This window comes from Plodia interpunctella, chromosome Z (assembly GCF_027563975.2).
Source record: "Plodia interpunctella isolate USDA-ARS_2022_Savannah chromosome Z, ilPloInte3.2, whole genome shotgun sequence".
NCBI lineage: Eukaryota > Metazoa > Arthropoda > Insecta > Lepidoptera > Pyralidae > Plodia > Plodia interpunctella.
The window spans coordinates 7,473,296-7,489,274 of record NC_071324.2 but is presented as its reverse complement, the minus strand read 5'-3'; the positions used below and the strand labels follow the sequence as shown (position 1 = coordinate 7,489,274).

Sequence of the window (15,979 nt, the reverse complement as noted above, 5' to 3'; positions counted from 1 at the left end):
GTGGTCGGGCATAATTAATGTCATAATGTAATAAATCATTTGGTTCATAACATATACAAAAAATCTAGGAGAAAATCAGAATTGGAATGGTGTTGTCGGTCTTACTATGGAATCAGATGACCGAAATTTGGAAACAGAAAAAAGTTCTAGGAGCAGTCTGGGATATGGGGGAAAATATTACCTGAAGTTGATTTTTAATTCTATTCTATTGTTTACACACAGATTAGAACAGTATGTAATATGCTTTAGCCAAATAAAATATAAAATATATTGATAGGAATCTATTTATTCCAAAGTCTCATTTTTATAAACAAAATGAACTAACGGATAGTTTTAATGTTACACAAAAGTGCATTACATGCCTTATTAGATGTTAACCATAATATATCAATCTTATAAACAAATAGTTGCTCAACGTTAGTAAACTGATACTTAAGACGTTAAATCTACAAAGCTTAACATTTAATCAAAACTAACATGTGCTTTGGAAAAAACTCTATACATTAAAAATAACAATAATTCTTCTTGATATACTTATCACCTACCAAGGATCGCAAACAAACGATGCAGTAAAAATTTATTCCCATAAAGAGTACGACATAAACAAATACAAGTACATTATATCATGTAATGTAATATTGCTAATTAATTAATTTACACTTAAAATTATTGATACATAAGATTACAGATGGCCAAACTTCAGAGAGGGTTTTTTTTAATATTCTTACGTCACTTAAAAACAGAAAAAATTAATGTGGTCAGGATACGTAAACATCTTTCTTCCTTACGTATGTGCCCTCCTGCTCTGTAGCAGAATCTGTATTCAGGACTCCATTTGTCACTATGTTTATAATACAATCGCTCAGAAATTAGAGAAACCATTTTTTGATGTCGTCGGGTTTCCTAAGCAAATTTTTTCATCTGGCAAGGAAGAATCCTTCCTTGCAGATCTGAAAAAAATTTAATCTGAAAGTCATAAAATGTTATGAGATTCGTCTCCTGCCTTTCGAGCATGACTCCTTAAGCAGGTATGAATAGGTTAGGGATAGTTGTATTGTGGTATGCAATTTATACATATTTATTTTATATATAATTGTTATTCGATTAAATTCATCCGAAATGATTGCATTTTTTGTAACTATAGCGATCCGACTTTTGCAAAATATTTAGGAAAACACACGCTATCGTCTATGTTAACGACAGAGAGCACCAGAGTTCGAGCTTGATTGTTAGGTATTTTTTTATCAAATTAGTTATTAGGGAGAAAACGTTTTTCACTAATTAAATCATGGTAAATTTCTATGAATTTGGTGCCAATCGTTTTAACATACTATGATAATAGGTTATCCTTTTTTGAAATAACACTTTGTTTATATTATACAAACGGTTGACTTCGACGAAGTTTTAATCACATAAACGACTTTCAGGTGTCATGAAATTTAAATCTGTTGGGAATTTCGAAAAAAGGAATTAACTAATATTTTATGATGTCAGTATCATACTAAAAATCATTAAGATCGGAAAATATGTGATCAAATAATGTGTTGCTGGTTCGACGTGTAGACGTTCCTCTTATATCATACAAATTGTAGTATTTATGACAAGTGCTTGGAAAGTACCATAATATTGTATGTTTAAACGTAGCTGAGAGTACGTAATTCAAGCCGTACAAAAACGCGAGCGGACGTAAGTTATTCCGAACGCCATAATTTTTGTTTTTTTTTTTTCAGAAATATCGTAGCTACACTACACCAGTTACTACGGATGTGGTTATCCCGTTACAATTTTTGTTGTTCCTCTATAGAAAATGTATAGTGTAATGGCACGATGATATAAACCCACACAAATTCTGAACATGGATAACTATGTATTTGCTTTGTTGCTCGCCAGATCATAAAAAGAGGGCGCGGCCTAAAGCCTTCTTGAGCTTAGAGCCGGAGGAGCATACACAATAATACAATTTTTCCATAACTAATGTTCAAAAAAATCCCTTCCAAAGTTTCAGCAAGTATGATGGTTGTAGGGAAAGATGGACGCCGAAAAGAGATGTATGGGTTGGTTTTGTGTGAGAATCGCGATTTTACTGGCTTTCCCTGGTCGCCTTGAGCTTCCCTGAAACTCTGCGCTATTAGAGTAAAAGAGTACGCACTTGAAAGAAATTCCACACCATAGTAGGAGATATAGGTGGGGCAAGGTTCAAGAATACGTGGTGGTTGTGTCAAATATTTTGTGCATTGACGAATTTGTGGCCAAAAACTCAGCTTCAAAATATAAGCTGGACGCCCCAGTAGACCGGAAATATTGGTGAATAAGTATTTCTGATGCGAAAGACCTACACTATTTTTTGTAAAGGTTTGTCACTTTACAAAAAATAGTGACTTGGGTTTTTAAACCCCGACGACAGGAGAGGAGTTTATGTGTCCGTGTATATGTATGTTTGTCAGCCAATCAACTAAATCGATTTTGATCGAATTTTTTATTTGAATTTTTCTTCCATAGTTAGATATGTGCGTTCAGCCGTTCTTTTCTAACAGATGAGATGATGCCAGCAGCATCAGAAGGGTTCTTCTTAATGTTTTAATTGAGTTTTAACGTCTCTAGAATATTTCAATGAATCGTCAAAGGAACGCAAAAAATATTTGAATCAACAAGTTGGAACTAGTGTAGGTGGTATACAAATAAGTGTCGAAAATAAATTTGTTAAGTGTATTAGAGATGGGAGAATGTTTGTCAGTTGCAATCAATATTATATATATAATGCGCATGTATTTCATGCGCATTCTTTGCACTTTTTCATATGACAAAACATAAAATAAACTTGGAGGCCGCCTTTTCAGCAATAAGAAAACCTTTTTAGAGAAGGCTATGCTGACTCAGGCAGCCGCCAGGAAGGTGCTAGTCTCGCAATGTTGCCAGCGCGCAATTTCTAATACTAATGCTGAAGTAAATTGACATATAACCACATACTGGCGTTAATTGCGCGCATGCATCATTTATTTGTTTACAGGTAATCGACAGTCGCCCATCTCTAAATAATTAAAGTATTTCGATGGTTTTCAAGAATCATAATTATTACTAACAACAAAAAATTATAATTAATTCATTAAGTGTCTTTAAACATAACTAAATACACAATGGACTACATTGTATTGTAATAATCTGATATCTCATGTTTAAAATGTTGTGTAAATATACATTGCTTGTATAATATATAAAGCGTATTAGTTCTGACAATATGTTTCTGTAAATCTAGGCATGTGTAGAACTAAATGTAATATACATCGTGTTTAAGAAATGGTAATAACCAATTTACCCCAAATAAGGTATTGTAAACAAACGGCATAGTTCTATGTATATTACATATAGTATGATATATCGATAACGTTAATTTCAGTCAAGTGGAGTTAACTCCAAATTTTAGAATAAACATTGCGCACTTAACTTATTTAACCTAAGGGCCTGTTTTCCAGTTGTCAATAAACCTATTATTTTTAACTAATCTGGCCGATTAATTCAAAATCCCATTCTTCACCTAGCAGCTACAACGGACATCGTTCAAATTTATCAGTAAGTGGTGTATCACTAACAGGCCCAATAACTTTTATTTACATTCATTATAATATTAGTGGATTTAATCAAAGTCGGAAAAAGATTTTTAAACTTACATACCATGAAAATGCATAACAATCCTGCACGCTAACCGCAGTATATGAAGACTACATAATAGATTTTTATTCAGCATGAGAAATAATAGAGAATGACTATATTCAAAAGAATACAATAATTTATGTAGATGTTTTTTATTGCCACAAAAAAAAATAATATCAAAGCTACAAACCGCGATGTTCATCCATAGGTAATTTTTTGTATTCTCCATTTGATGCGCCAACTTCATGGGAAAGACTACCGTAACTCACAACAAATTATGAATATATATATTTTTTTTATAAATCAATATAATTATATAATTTCGTCCTGCGATAATTAATAAAATAAAATGTATATAACACTAGGATTGGTTAAATAAAAGAAATCGTTTAGATTGGAACCTAGTATATGACAGTAGTCTGCGGTTTAACAAACTTATTGATAGCCCATAACATGTACATATGATTAATTATTGACAAGCGAAATAAAATATAATTTTAAAAAGACCTTGTGATAAACAGTTTTAATGTAATAATTATGAAACAGCAACAGGCACAATAGAAAAATGCTTGCAATAGAAATAGCTAAAGTTCGTTAATTTAATATCCGTACTCTCAGTATACAATAGATAGACCTATGTTAACCAAAAAATAAACAAGAAAAAAATTAATTCATTCAGTATCCAAATATTGATTACTCTCGCAAACAATAAATCTCTTTCTTAACCATCAATTTCTTCAGCCTTATTGGTATAGACATGAATAATTCCAGCCACACGGTGGACCAAATCATTCTAAAATCTACGTTTAAAGAACTCGTGGCCTCAATATATAGTTTTCTTTCGTCATTATCCCAGGATACGGCCATCATATGCTGGGCCCAAATATTGTTACCGTTCAAAGACAATATAATAACATAGAGTACAGGCTGCTACTAAGCCGACTTAGACAACAACGCTTAATTCACTTGTTAAAAAGTGAAAATTCTAAGATACCTTATAGTCAAATTTGTACAGTTCCTCGTGTTAATGGTATTTTACCCTGGGCTGCGAGAATAACTAGTCACAGCGAGCCTTAGTTTTGATCCACTTGTTGGATGACCAACAATGGAGTTGAATGACGAACATTATGCTACGACAAAGCTATCATTAACGTTATACAGCTAGACAACAATATAGTAAACATTTCATTATTGAAGATGTATAAAAGCCTGTTTAATACACGATTCTAGCTTTTATGTTATAATTAAATATGCTATATTGGCAAGAATTCTATTTGTACTCATGTGCTTATATAGTGTGTCGATAACATTGAAAATGATACAAAGCAATGCCTTTTAACAAATATAACGAAATCAATTCCTGAAAATTAGGATTAAAACTTCTGTATTGTATTTGAACCGAAATTTTGATATGTGTGTAATATAGTACTAACATACATACTGATATTATCTATATTATTGTTTATATATCACTAGTACACACGATTATTATGACCAAATTCACTTTACATTTTGCATTAATAAAGCTACAAAAATCGGATTACAAGTAAAATCGACAAAAAAAAGTATCAGGGACATATTTTAATATTAATGTTTGCATATCACAGCGTCAGCAGAAATGTATTCATAGCGTCTTATAGTCGTATATCGACTTTAAGATTAACAGTAAAAAAATACTAATTGCTTTACTGTACAAACTTCAAACATTTATGTAAATAACGTGATCATATGATTGATTTGCGACAGTTGGCACTCACCAAAGGCGAGATGTAACTTTCTTATATAAATAGCAAACCAAATCAATTTCATATGAATTTTTGTTTCTCTATTAGTAACAAGTGTATTGCTAATTAAATTTATTTTGTTGCCTATCTGAAATATAATCGCGATATAAATAATAACCTAGGTCAACAGCGAGTTAATCCATTGGGCCAATACGCCGGCACGACCATAATGCTTCATTCTATATCCCGCAACCAACGGAGTGATGTGAAACACGACCGTACTTAAATTCGATATTTGAACTTTTAAATGAATTAAGTCTCTATTGGTCTATTTCGTATCATTTTCTTATAATTAATAGCGACGAACATTACTACTTACTAATGTTAAATTGGTGTTCAAGTAAACCTTTTCTATTAAATTAATATCCATACCATAAAGGTAAAATTTTTCTTTTCAAGTCGAAATGGCAGACATCTCATATGGTTTTTGAGCGATAAGTGGCCTCAAGACATGTCCTATCATTGGTCTCATTAAAAATGTATAGTCATTTTGACGTACTGCTTCGTACAAGCACTTATTTTACAGAACTGACGACCTTCTTACGTTATAATGAAGAATAATTCGCTTTTAGTTTATATGAAATCAGCCAATGTAAATGCAGCTGTAAAATGTTTAATGTTTGTAAATATAAATTAATAGGCATTTGCATGAATGTAAGGTTGCATGTATGTATGATAGTTTTCGGAATTATATCGAGATATTTCTACTGATATAGTAGGTTTTCGAAAATATTGGCTATATTAATAATTATTATTATATAAGGCTATTTTATATGCATATAAATTATGCTATATGAATCATTATTCTGATAATGATTCATATAGCATACACATATGAAATCATTATTAGTCTAATAATTAAATCATTTAAATATCATACATTACGAAATTATTAAATTAATGATATCTGGATAAAATCGGTGATATGTAGAGCAATTTATTTATAATTTAATAATCACCAACTTTAATTGCAGATAAACAGTAAAATTATTGTTAACATCTATTACTCATTACCATAAGACCAAAATATACATGAGGATAGCACATTACTTATACATTAACTAATACAATATAATTAAGTTTTAAACAATTATCCGAAATGACATAAATTAATATCTTTGGTAAAAATATACATTTGTTGATTAAAACGGGATTAAAAATCAAACAGACTTGTGTTTTAAAAACTGTTTCGTTGATAGACGATGTGGTGAAATAGTTTGTATTTGCCAAATATAATTCAAATTAAGACATTGCAGAGCGAACCCCGCGATCCTATTTTTACTTACATGTGCCACAGGGCGGAATAAGAACAAATAAACGTATTATTAATACGCCATTGAGTTTTATATTAAATTCCTAAGATACACTCAAAAGTTCGTCACAAGTACGTATGGTCGACTCCATGAGAATCCATGTCTACCATGTCTCATCAACTATAGAATAAGTATTTCTTGCCATTCCATTTATAAATCTATGTTTTATAACGATCACATACGCATTAATATATTTTACATTGCAATTTAAAGAAGTATAAAATCTAAATTTAAACACTAACCACACAACCGCAAAATAAATAATGTAAATACATTAATAATCTATGTGACCAAAAAACAATGTGTCGAAACGGCGATTTGTCTTATTTATGGCCCCTAATACTTAAGGTTAAATATGTTGTACTTCCTATGATTGCTTAGGTTGCACTTAGTCTAAGTAGCCGCGGAAAAAATTGTAATAATCACTCGTTATATCACACTATTTTTATAAAGCATTACCAGATATTAAATGAGGGTACGACCAATCACCGGACAGTTGTGACTAAGTCGATTCAGTCGGGTCACGTCAGTGTTTTCGTCACAAACTATCCGATTATTTAGGCACCATGACCAGCGTCCAGCAAACCAACGATGGCTCACTTTGTGACGTTTAGTTTGTCTTGTTTATTCGTGTTAAAAATTGTGGTAATGATTGGCATTATATGTTTATAACGTTCAAAATTGAATATACGTACCGAATCTTCCTAAAATATGTATACACCATTAGAAGTATAAAAATAAGCGCTGTTAGCGATACCAGTCTAAATATCGGCAAGGAGCTCCGAATAGTAATGTGTGGCGCTCAAATAGTCGACCAGGCGACGCGGCAAAGGTAGGCTGCTGATCAGATCTCGCCGAACATATTTTAATATCACAAATCTGTAAAAAATAAAGTAACTAAATTAGATAATTCCAACAGCCTTATACGAATATATTCATCGATATAAGTTGATGAATCGTTAATATTTGTTAACTAACTCAAAAATATTTACATTTTCCAGTATATACAGAAAGGTCAATCATGACATACATATATAACATATATAAACAAACAACAATTTTCCTCATTGTTACCTGCACATATGCTGTAAGCTCTGAACCCTTTTAAATCTTGAGACAGGATACAGTAGTTGCACCCGCACTGGCCCCAATACAGGTCGCAAATTAAGGAAAAATAGGTATCGACCGCTACGGGATGTCTCTACAGCATTCTCAATGAACTCGACTATTGTTTGAGCTTTGAACATCGTACACCCGCCAAAGCAAAAGTTACCTAGACGACAAAATATTAAAAATTATACGTAAATTTATCTACTTCTCTATGATAACTTAAAAGATAGCTCAAAAGGTTTGAACGGAAAAGTACAGTCCATTTCTTTTCCAATAAAAAAAATACTCCTTCATTTTTGTTACCAGTGAAAGATGATTTCGTTTGTCATGGTTACATTAATTTAATTGAGTGCTCGAGATCGACACTCATTCATGTGGAAATCGAACTCATGCACAAAGAATCAGTAATATTGTTATTTGTTATATAATAGATTTTAAACAGATTCCCACAAAGACACAAGTGCTACGTCTGTTTGTCTGCTTTTTAGTATGAAAAAATATACAAGAAGAAAGCTCAAATGGTTCCAAGTAGTCTGTAATAATAGGTTCAGCTTAAAGTTTTTGCACTCATCTACCAAACAGCCTATATAGAAATGCGATAAATTTAGTCAAACACTACTCACCCTGATCATGTTCTATCCTAACATGCCTCAGTCCATTTAGTTTGAACGTCAGTGTGAAAATATAATGGTCATCGTTGCTATCCCGCACTATAAATGATCCGTCGGGCTCATTCGAAAGTATTTTTTCAGCAGCTTCCACCGAAATAGGGCCCCAATACCATCCATACTGAAATATTCGTGTTTAAGTAATTATATGTTGCTGTTTATAAGAATTGAAAAAACCAAAGTTTGATGTTCCTAATAAATACACAACTCATAAATATTCTATGGAATCGAAATCAACTTTTATCAGATAGGGACATATTGTGTATACGTCAGCCCATCGGACCTCACAATAGTTTAGCATAAAGATTAGTATGTTTTCAATGTATAGTACATATAATGTACAATATAATTCAATGTATGTATAATGTATTATTATAATTTCATAGACTATCTGTTGGATTTGCTTACACCATTGAAGATTCGATGTACAAAATACTCACATCTTTGACTCTTTGGATGGATTTTGCAAAATCCATAACAGTTTCCTCTTCGGCTGAACCGGAGGCATGACGCCGCGAGGTGTGCGGAGACTTCGCGGCGGGCGGCAGCGGGGGCAACGCGCGTCTCACCGCGGCGGGGGGAGGGCTCTCCTTGCTGCCGGCCACTCTCTCCACCTCAGCGGCGCTCTCGCTCTGAGTCCGGCGAAATACATTGTGCCAACGAAACAAATTGCAAAAACTCTGTCGTAAATTTAACGATAGAATCCTCACCGGCGACATTTTAGGTTTCTGATTTGATGACATTTTCTTCACGGGCTTGTCATTTTTCTCTACTTCTGTAATATCCTTTGATGATTCTTTGTGCTTCTTATTCTTAGCATTCATTCCAAATGTATTCCTATTCGATTTCTTGTGATTGTTATTTGTCTCGACGGGTTTGAATACATCATTGCTTTCTTTTAAGAATACCGCTGTGGCCGTGTCTTTACTTTGTTTATTATGCATACCAACATTGATAGGATTACTCTTTTTATTCATTGTATTCCTACATTCGGAATCACTTGAACTAGAATAAAGAGTGTGCAAATATTTTCTCATTTCTCGCAATGTCAAATGCAACGAGTCAGTATCTGAATCAGTGGCATTTTTTTTACAAGAAGAGCTTGGCAAACTGTGCCTCTTGGTCTTGACGTCTTTATATCGCACTATGTCTTTTGGCTTATGATTTCTGTCGACCGCTGTGTGGTTCATACCAATATTCTGTGGGGTGCTCTTTCCCCGCTTTTTGTTACTTCTGGGCGGCCTTTTCCCTTTATTCCTGACATTGCTATGATTAGGTCGGATCATATCAATGGGGACTGCGTAAATATCGCTGTCAAATGGAACATTATACATATCGGTAATATCGGACGTCTTCGCTGATAAAGTATCATGTGATATAGCTTGAGTAATAAAACTAGAGTCATCAGTTTGGAACTGAGTGACCAGAGAATTATGGCTACTGGACAAACGAGACGACAGCGAACTTCTCGAAGAGGGTCTGTTGGCTCGGCAAGGACTCAAATGTAAAAGTCTCGGACTCGTAAATCTGTGGTTCAAGCACTGCCGTCGCTCATAATATAAGGATTCCGGTTTTAGCTTCCTGGGATACAAAGGCGAAGCATGTCTTGCTGTCATTGATATATCTAAGCCAGACGACTTTGATTTTTCGGAGGATTCATTGGTATAAACAATAGATGGAGGCACATACACAGCCGTCAATTTGTCTACATTAACAAGGTTATCCTGAAAAAAAAATGCAATTTCTTACAGGTCAATAATATTTAATTATATTAAATCACTAACAACTGTCAAATTTATTTTCGTTTATATACAATTATACATATAATTAGTTTATTTTGATATGGATTTCTACTGTTACTTTGCTTCATAATAATTTTTATAACATTACTAGCAACCCGTCCCAGCTTCGCTCGGTTAATACCATATAATATATAATATATATAATACCATATTATATATATATATATATATATATATATATATATATATATATATATATATATATATATATATATATATATATATATATAGTACCATATAATATATGTAATTCATACACAAAACACACTATCTATTAAAAAACCAATATCAAAATCCAGAGAGATATAGATAGAGACAGACCGACAGCGCGAAGCTACGCAAAGGTTTATAGTGTTTTAACAGTAAAACAAAAGCACATACATTCGTTCGGGGCTGTGATGCCGCGAAGCCTGCTATTGTGGTGTGGAAATAACCATACAATTTTGAAGATTCAAGTGTGATTTTAAACATCGTGGCTACGAACGTTCATTTGGAGTGGTCTATTCTAGACCGAAAACACATCACCGAAAAACTACATAGGTATTTATATGGATCAGTCAGCACAGAAAACTATGTCGTGAATTAACAAACTTTTGCTAGAAAGTTGTTCAAGCAAAAGTTTGTTCCAGTTTTGTATGCTAATACAATTCACTATTGTGGAAATAAATTAAAGCAGTTATGGTGTAATAGTTAAGGCGCCTGCCTGTGTGACCGAAAGGTCTCAGGTTCGAATTCTACTCGTGCTACATGAGTTTGTATACCAATCTGACTCCTATATACTACTTTTAATTGAACACCTCTTGCTTTCGGTAAAAGAAAACATCATGAGGAATAACCTACAAACTGGTTGATTATTAACTCATGTGTAAAATAGAACAGGCAATGACAAACAGCTCTATTAATAGTGTGTTTCATTCCATGTAATTACAACAACCCTCAGCCATGAGAATAATACTATAGATAAGATAAATAAAAAAATTCATACTTGGAACTCTGGTGGTGGTTCAATAGTAGTGAGTATAACTTTTCCAGGGCCTTTCTTTACAGTATTAAAAAAAATGTCACCACACATACGCTCAGAAGCTTCAGTGGATTCACAAAGTGACAGAGACCTCTCATCAAAATCACTTTCCTGCAACTGTATAAACATTTTGCTTAATGTATGATTGGTTGATTTGTTTAAACAAATCTTTGACTGAATTGACTTTATTGCACAAACACAAAAAAAAGTAAAAGTATATGCCGTTGCTAAATTTATTTGTCTAACAGTCTATTCTAATAGTACCTATACTACAAATCTAATGGAAAATTTTGACATTTTATATGAAACTAGTAAAAATTCAAAAATTTGAGACAAGTGCCTTGCTTCTTGTTTCTGGGCAATTTCCCAGATTTCTTCCCACTTTTAATATAGAGAATCCTATTTTTAATATGGAGATTTCTAGGACAAACATACACAAATTAGCAATTTTTTTATAAGTAAATTAATAATCCCATCAACATAATTTTAAGTTTTGATAGCTGTATAATATATAAACAAAATTAAAATTTAGAGTAAAATTAATAAAAAATCGCGTTGACGCACAATTATCAAGTTATTTACAGTAAATTATATCACAAATGCAAGTAAGACTTATAACAAAGTTCAGGTACAATAGCTAAGGCGCGCAGCAGATTTGCAATATAATTTGTTATATTTCATACCGGCTTTACTCAGGAAAAAGCATAATAAATTATACATTTTATATAATATATTCTTCAGGGATCACATTGTTCAAAAAAACATGCAACAGAATATGTTGCATACTTTTAAAGATCTAAGCATACATAGGGACAGACAGACAGTGGGAATCGACTTTGTTTCATACAACATAGTGAAGCAAATGTGACTCTGGGCTCCGATGATCTATGATATTTGGTGGTTGGTTAGTGTAAAATATGGATACATACATATAGGCAGGCAATAAATCCTAAAAACCAATCACCTTTTTCTTGTACTAGACATATGATAGTGGCATTTGCTTATTGTGGCAGAAATATAAAAATATATTATTAGCAGCAGCTATTGCAAATTAGGATAAAAATTTCAATCAGAAATTAGTTCATTCACTAAATCATAGAGCTGCACTAGACTGACATATGCAGTAGAGGACTTTATATAATGTAAGGATAAGGACTATCATTTCAGTACAGTGAGAAAAAATAGGCAGTGACCAATCAACCTTCTGTATGCAACACTTTCGGCTTAATTAGCAACATTTTTCTAAATTTAAAATGAGATCTCTGCCATGACAAATTAGCAAGTTAAGCTTAAGAACTTCCCTTATAGTTTGTATAAAATGATTAACCTTGAGATGACTGGCAATATGAAATAATAATAGATAAATTTTCATAGTACATTTGACCATAATGATTCACATGCATGTTGAGAATTCGCAGATGTTTTATAAAAATTAACCATTAGTAAAATCTATGTACTGTAGACTTTATGATACTATGGACCTTATGCACCAGAAGGAAATTTTATTAGATTATCTATTTACTTTAATGAATGATATATATTTTTAGAGTAGATTGGTAATCAATACTATTCTTTTGCAGTAGAGTAAAACTACTATTTGACGATAATTGTAAATCAAGGACATCAGCAAATTATAGCCTGTCTTAAAGTGATACCATGATATGACAAGTTTTACATCAGGTCAATCTATAGCTAAGCATTAGAAAGCTTTTATATTTATGAATATTAGGAATATATTCATTTATTATTGCTGTATTGACAACATTAACATAATTTCGCAAAGCAAGCCATTGCTGAACATTTTTAATGATATTTATGTAGGTGTACCTACATAAATAAACAAAAAAAAATGGATCAGAACTCCAGACATGTACCATCACTCACACATCTAGTTTTAGTAGTAATGTAACTAGTGAAATATAAATAATATAATATCATACATATTGATACAAAGTTTTAAAAGACTCGAAATAAACAAATTAGCTTCATTGTGTCAAAGATAATTTTTGAGAGTACACACACCTACCAATCTAAGATCTCATATTTGTCAATAGTGACTAATATCCAACCAATAAGCAATATTAGAGGAAAACATAGCAAGCGAAATAACGAGGATGATTTAGGTCTAATAAATTGCTTACTTCAGATGTGACGTGATGCCATCCACTTGCAGAATCACTAGAAAAAGAACCACTTGTAATCAGTAATCCACTATCTTCACTTAACGGAGGCGCCTCAGAATGTGTTGAAAAGGAAGGCGGTGACTCCATCACCCCAGGAATAATATTATTTGTGATGAGAACATAAAATTGGTAAGTAATGAATCTTAGTTTTTGTAAGAAATCAAGAAAAAACAGCAATTATTTTATTATAAATCATAAATTTCGTCTATAGTATAGTAGGTAGGTACATCAAATCTAGCCATAGCCAAGTAATTTCAAGAAAATGACATTTCGGGTCGGGAACCAATGATAGTTCAAAGAAATAATGATTTTGATTGCTGATTGGTGATTTTGGTTGACATGCACAGCACACTGTGAGGGAGAGTCTAGAGAGGAGGGAGTACAAATGAATGAATGAAAAATTGTGCGTCTATATTTCATCATAGATAGATTATGGATTTAGTACGTACTTCGAGTACCTACTAATTCCACGATTTTAATTTTTTTATCGATTAAGAAGGTACAATCGATAAAGATGTATATTATTGGTATGGCTTTACATTGTGCTTTACTCATGGAGTATTTATCCAAAAATGTTAAAATAATTAATCAAAATAATAACGTATTAAATTCATTCATTCAATACATTTCAATACATTATAACAAAACTGAAGAAAGGCCAAATTTATACATTGTATTTTTTTTAATTTTTTGTCTGTCTGTCTGCCTGTCTGTCTGACCGCGCATCACTCGAAATCTACTGGACCAATTTGGTTGAAATTGGGTATGTAGGTACCTTATATACCGGGCTAACATTTTAGATACATTTCATCTCGGTAAATGGTCAGAATCCCATAGGATAATTAAAAAAACTAAATTAAAATTGAAGAAGGCCCAATATATTTTTTATAACCCAAAATAATTAATCAAAAATACTTCGGAATCCCGGGTTAACATCTTATAGACATCCCGGAGTATGTGGAAGGTCCTGTGGAAAATTAAAATACCAATCTGCGGAGCCGATTTACTGTAAAATTTTGTAGAAAGGTATAAACAGAATATAAACATTTTTTTTATTGATGAACGTCGGATATAGGTATAGTTAGAAGGTATCAATTATCAATTTAATTTTGTTATATTTTAGTTTTGAACATAAAGATAATAGATGGCGCACCAAGACTTTTAAAATGCGCTTTGGTTTCACTCAAACAAAATTTATATCTATATATTTATTTTTATTTATAAATCGATATATCTATCTATATATCAAAGAGAAAAACACTCACTCACACACGTTTCACGATATCTCGAAAACTACTGAGCCCATAAAGATGAATTTGGCAGGAAGGTAGATTGTGACTAGAAGACGACCGCTAAGAAAGGATATTTCAAAATTCCATCCCTAAGAGGGTGAAATAGGGGCTGCCAATTTGTATGAAACTTCGTTATTTTTGAAGTAAGACATTTTTAATTTGTAGTTGGTAACAAATAATAATGCATTAATTCGAACGGAAACGATATGGGACATTTTGAAGGAAACGGGACAGGACAAGTTTCGGAAGAATACACGTAACGGAAATCGTAACGGATTACGGGGAATTGTACTAAAGATGACAAAAAATACGAATTTGATCATAGTCATATATAGTCTTAGAATACCCGATAAAAGAAAAACAGAAAATTTTACTTCGATTCCCTTTAAGAACTGAACTTCACGCGTGCGATGCCGCGGGCAAAAGCTAGTTTATTATATGTTTTTACAATTTTATGTATATCTTATTTAATCACACTTGTTTTTTTTATATTTTATTCATAAACAAGTTGTTGATCAAGTTGTAAAACATGAAAGCAATCTTGCAGCATCGGAGGCGTGGAGTCACCATGGAAGTACTCCGTTGGGAAGTATTACTGCACATTTATCTCGCCAGAGTACAGTTCTGTATGTTAGGTACACAAAAGCTTTGCCGCCTTTTGTTATGTCGATTAAAACGTTTCTTTTAGAGTACTTTATTAATACTTTTATTATGTAAGCATTCGTTTGAAAAATATACAACAATGTAGCAGGTGTAGGTGCCGAAATATTAAAACGCAGTAAACGGTCGAAAAGTAGCTCCGAACACTTAACACGTGACGACTTATGAAAATATGGAATTCATACAGGTAAGATCTTCAGCCAAAATCAAGATTATATCAGTTTATGACCACAGTTGACCAAATAATGCAGAACATAACCTAAAATAGTGTTATTATTTTCTAGATGATCCACTAAATCCTTCCTTTTTCCCTTAAACAATATTGAAAATTGGCGCTTTTTGCCACCATTGGCAATGTTTGTGTACCTTAGTTGTACCAGTAACGCCAACTGCGCTTTAACAGGTACTCCGTACAACGTACTTATTAAATCCATGGGACACAATCAATGCAATCAATCAAGCAAACTGTCAGTCATTTCATCATTCGTTCTTCTATCT

General features: G+C 32.5%; 2 protein-coding genes across 2 annotated transcripts in view; one reads left to right on the top strand and one right to left on the bottom strand.

Moving 5' to 3' along the window:
- Positions 1-268: 268 nt before the first annotated feature.
- On the bottom strand, positions 269-13,623 carry LOC128682784 (uncharacterized). Its single transcript, XM_053767628.1, has 6 exons — positions 13,488-13,623; positions 11,311-11,463; positions 8,964-10,247; positions 8,479-8,644; positions 7,820-8,018; positions 269-7,624 (listed from the first exon to the last, which is right to left on the bottom strand). The coding sequence occupies exons 1-6, from the start codon at positions 13,614-13,616 to the stop codon at positions 7,507-7,509; spliced, it is 2,049 nt and encodes a 682-aa protein (XP_053623603.1). The 5' UTR covers positions 13,617-13,623; the 3' UTR covers positions 269-7,506.
- The window catches only part of MED23 (Mediator complex subunit 23), a 19,089-nt gene continuing 16,639 nt past the window's right edge, over positions 13,530-15,979 (top strand). Inside the window, exon 1 of the mRNA XM_053767627.1 lies at positions 13,530-13,658. The gene's annotated coding sequence lies outside the window, so the exon portion shown is untranslated. The remainder of the gene's footprint in view (positions 13,659-15,979) is intronic.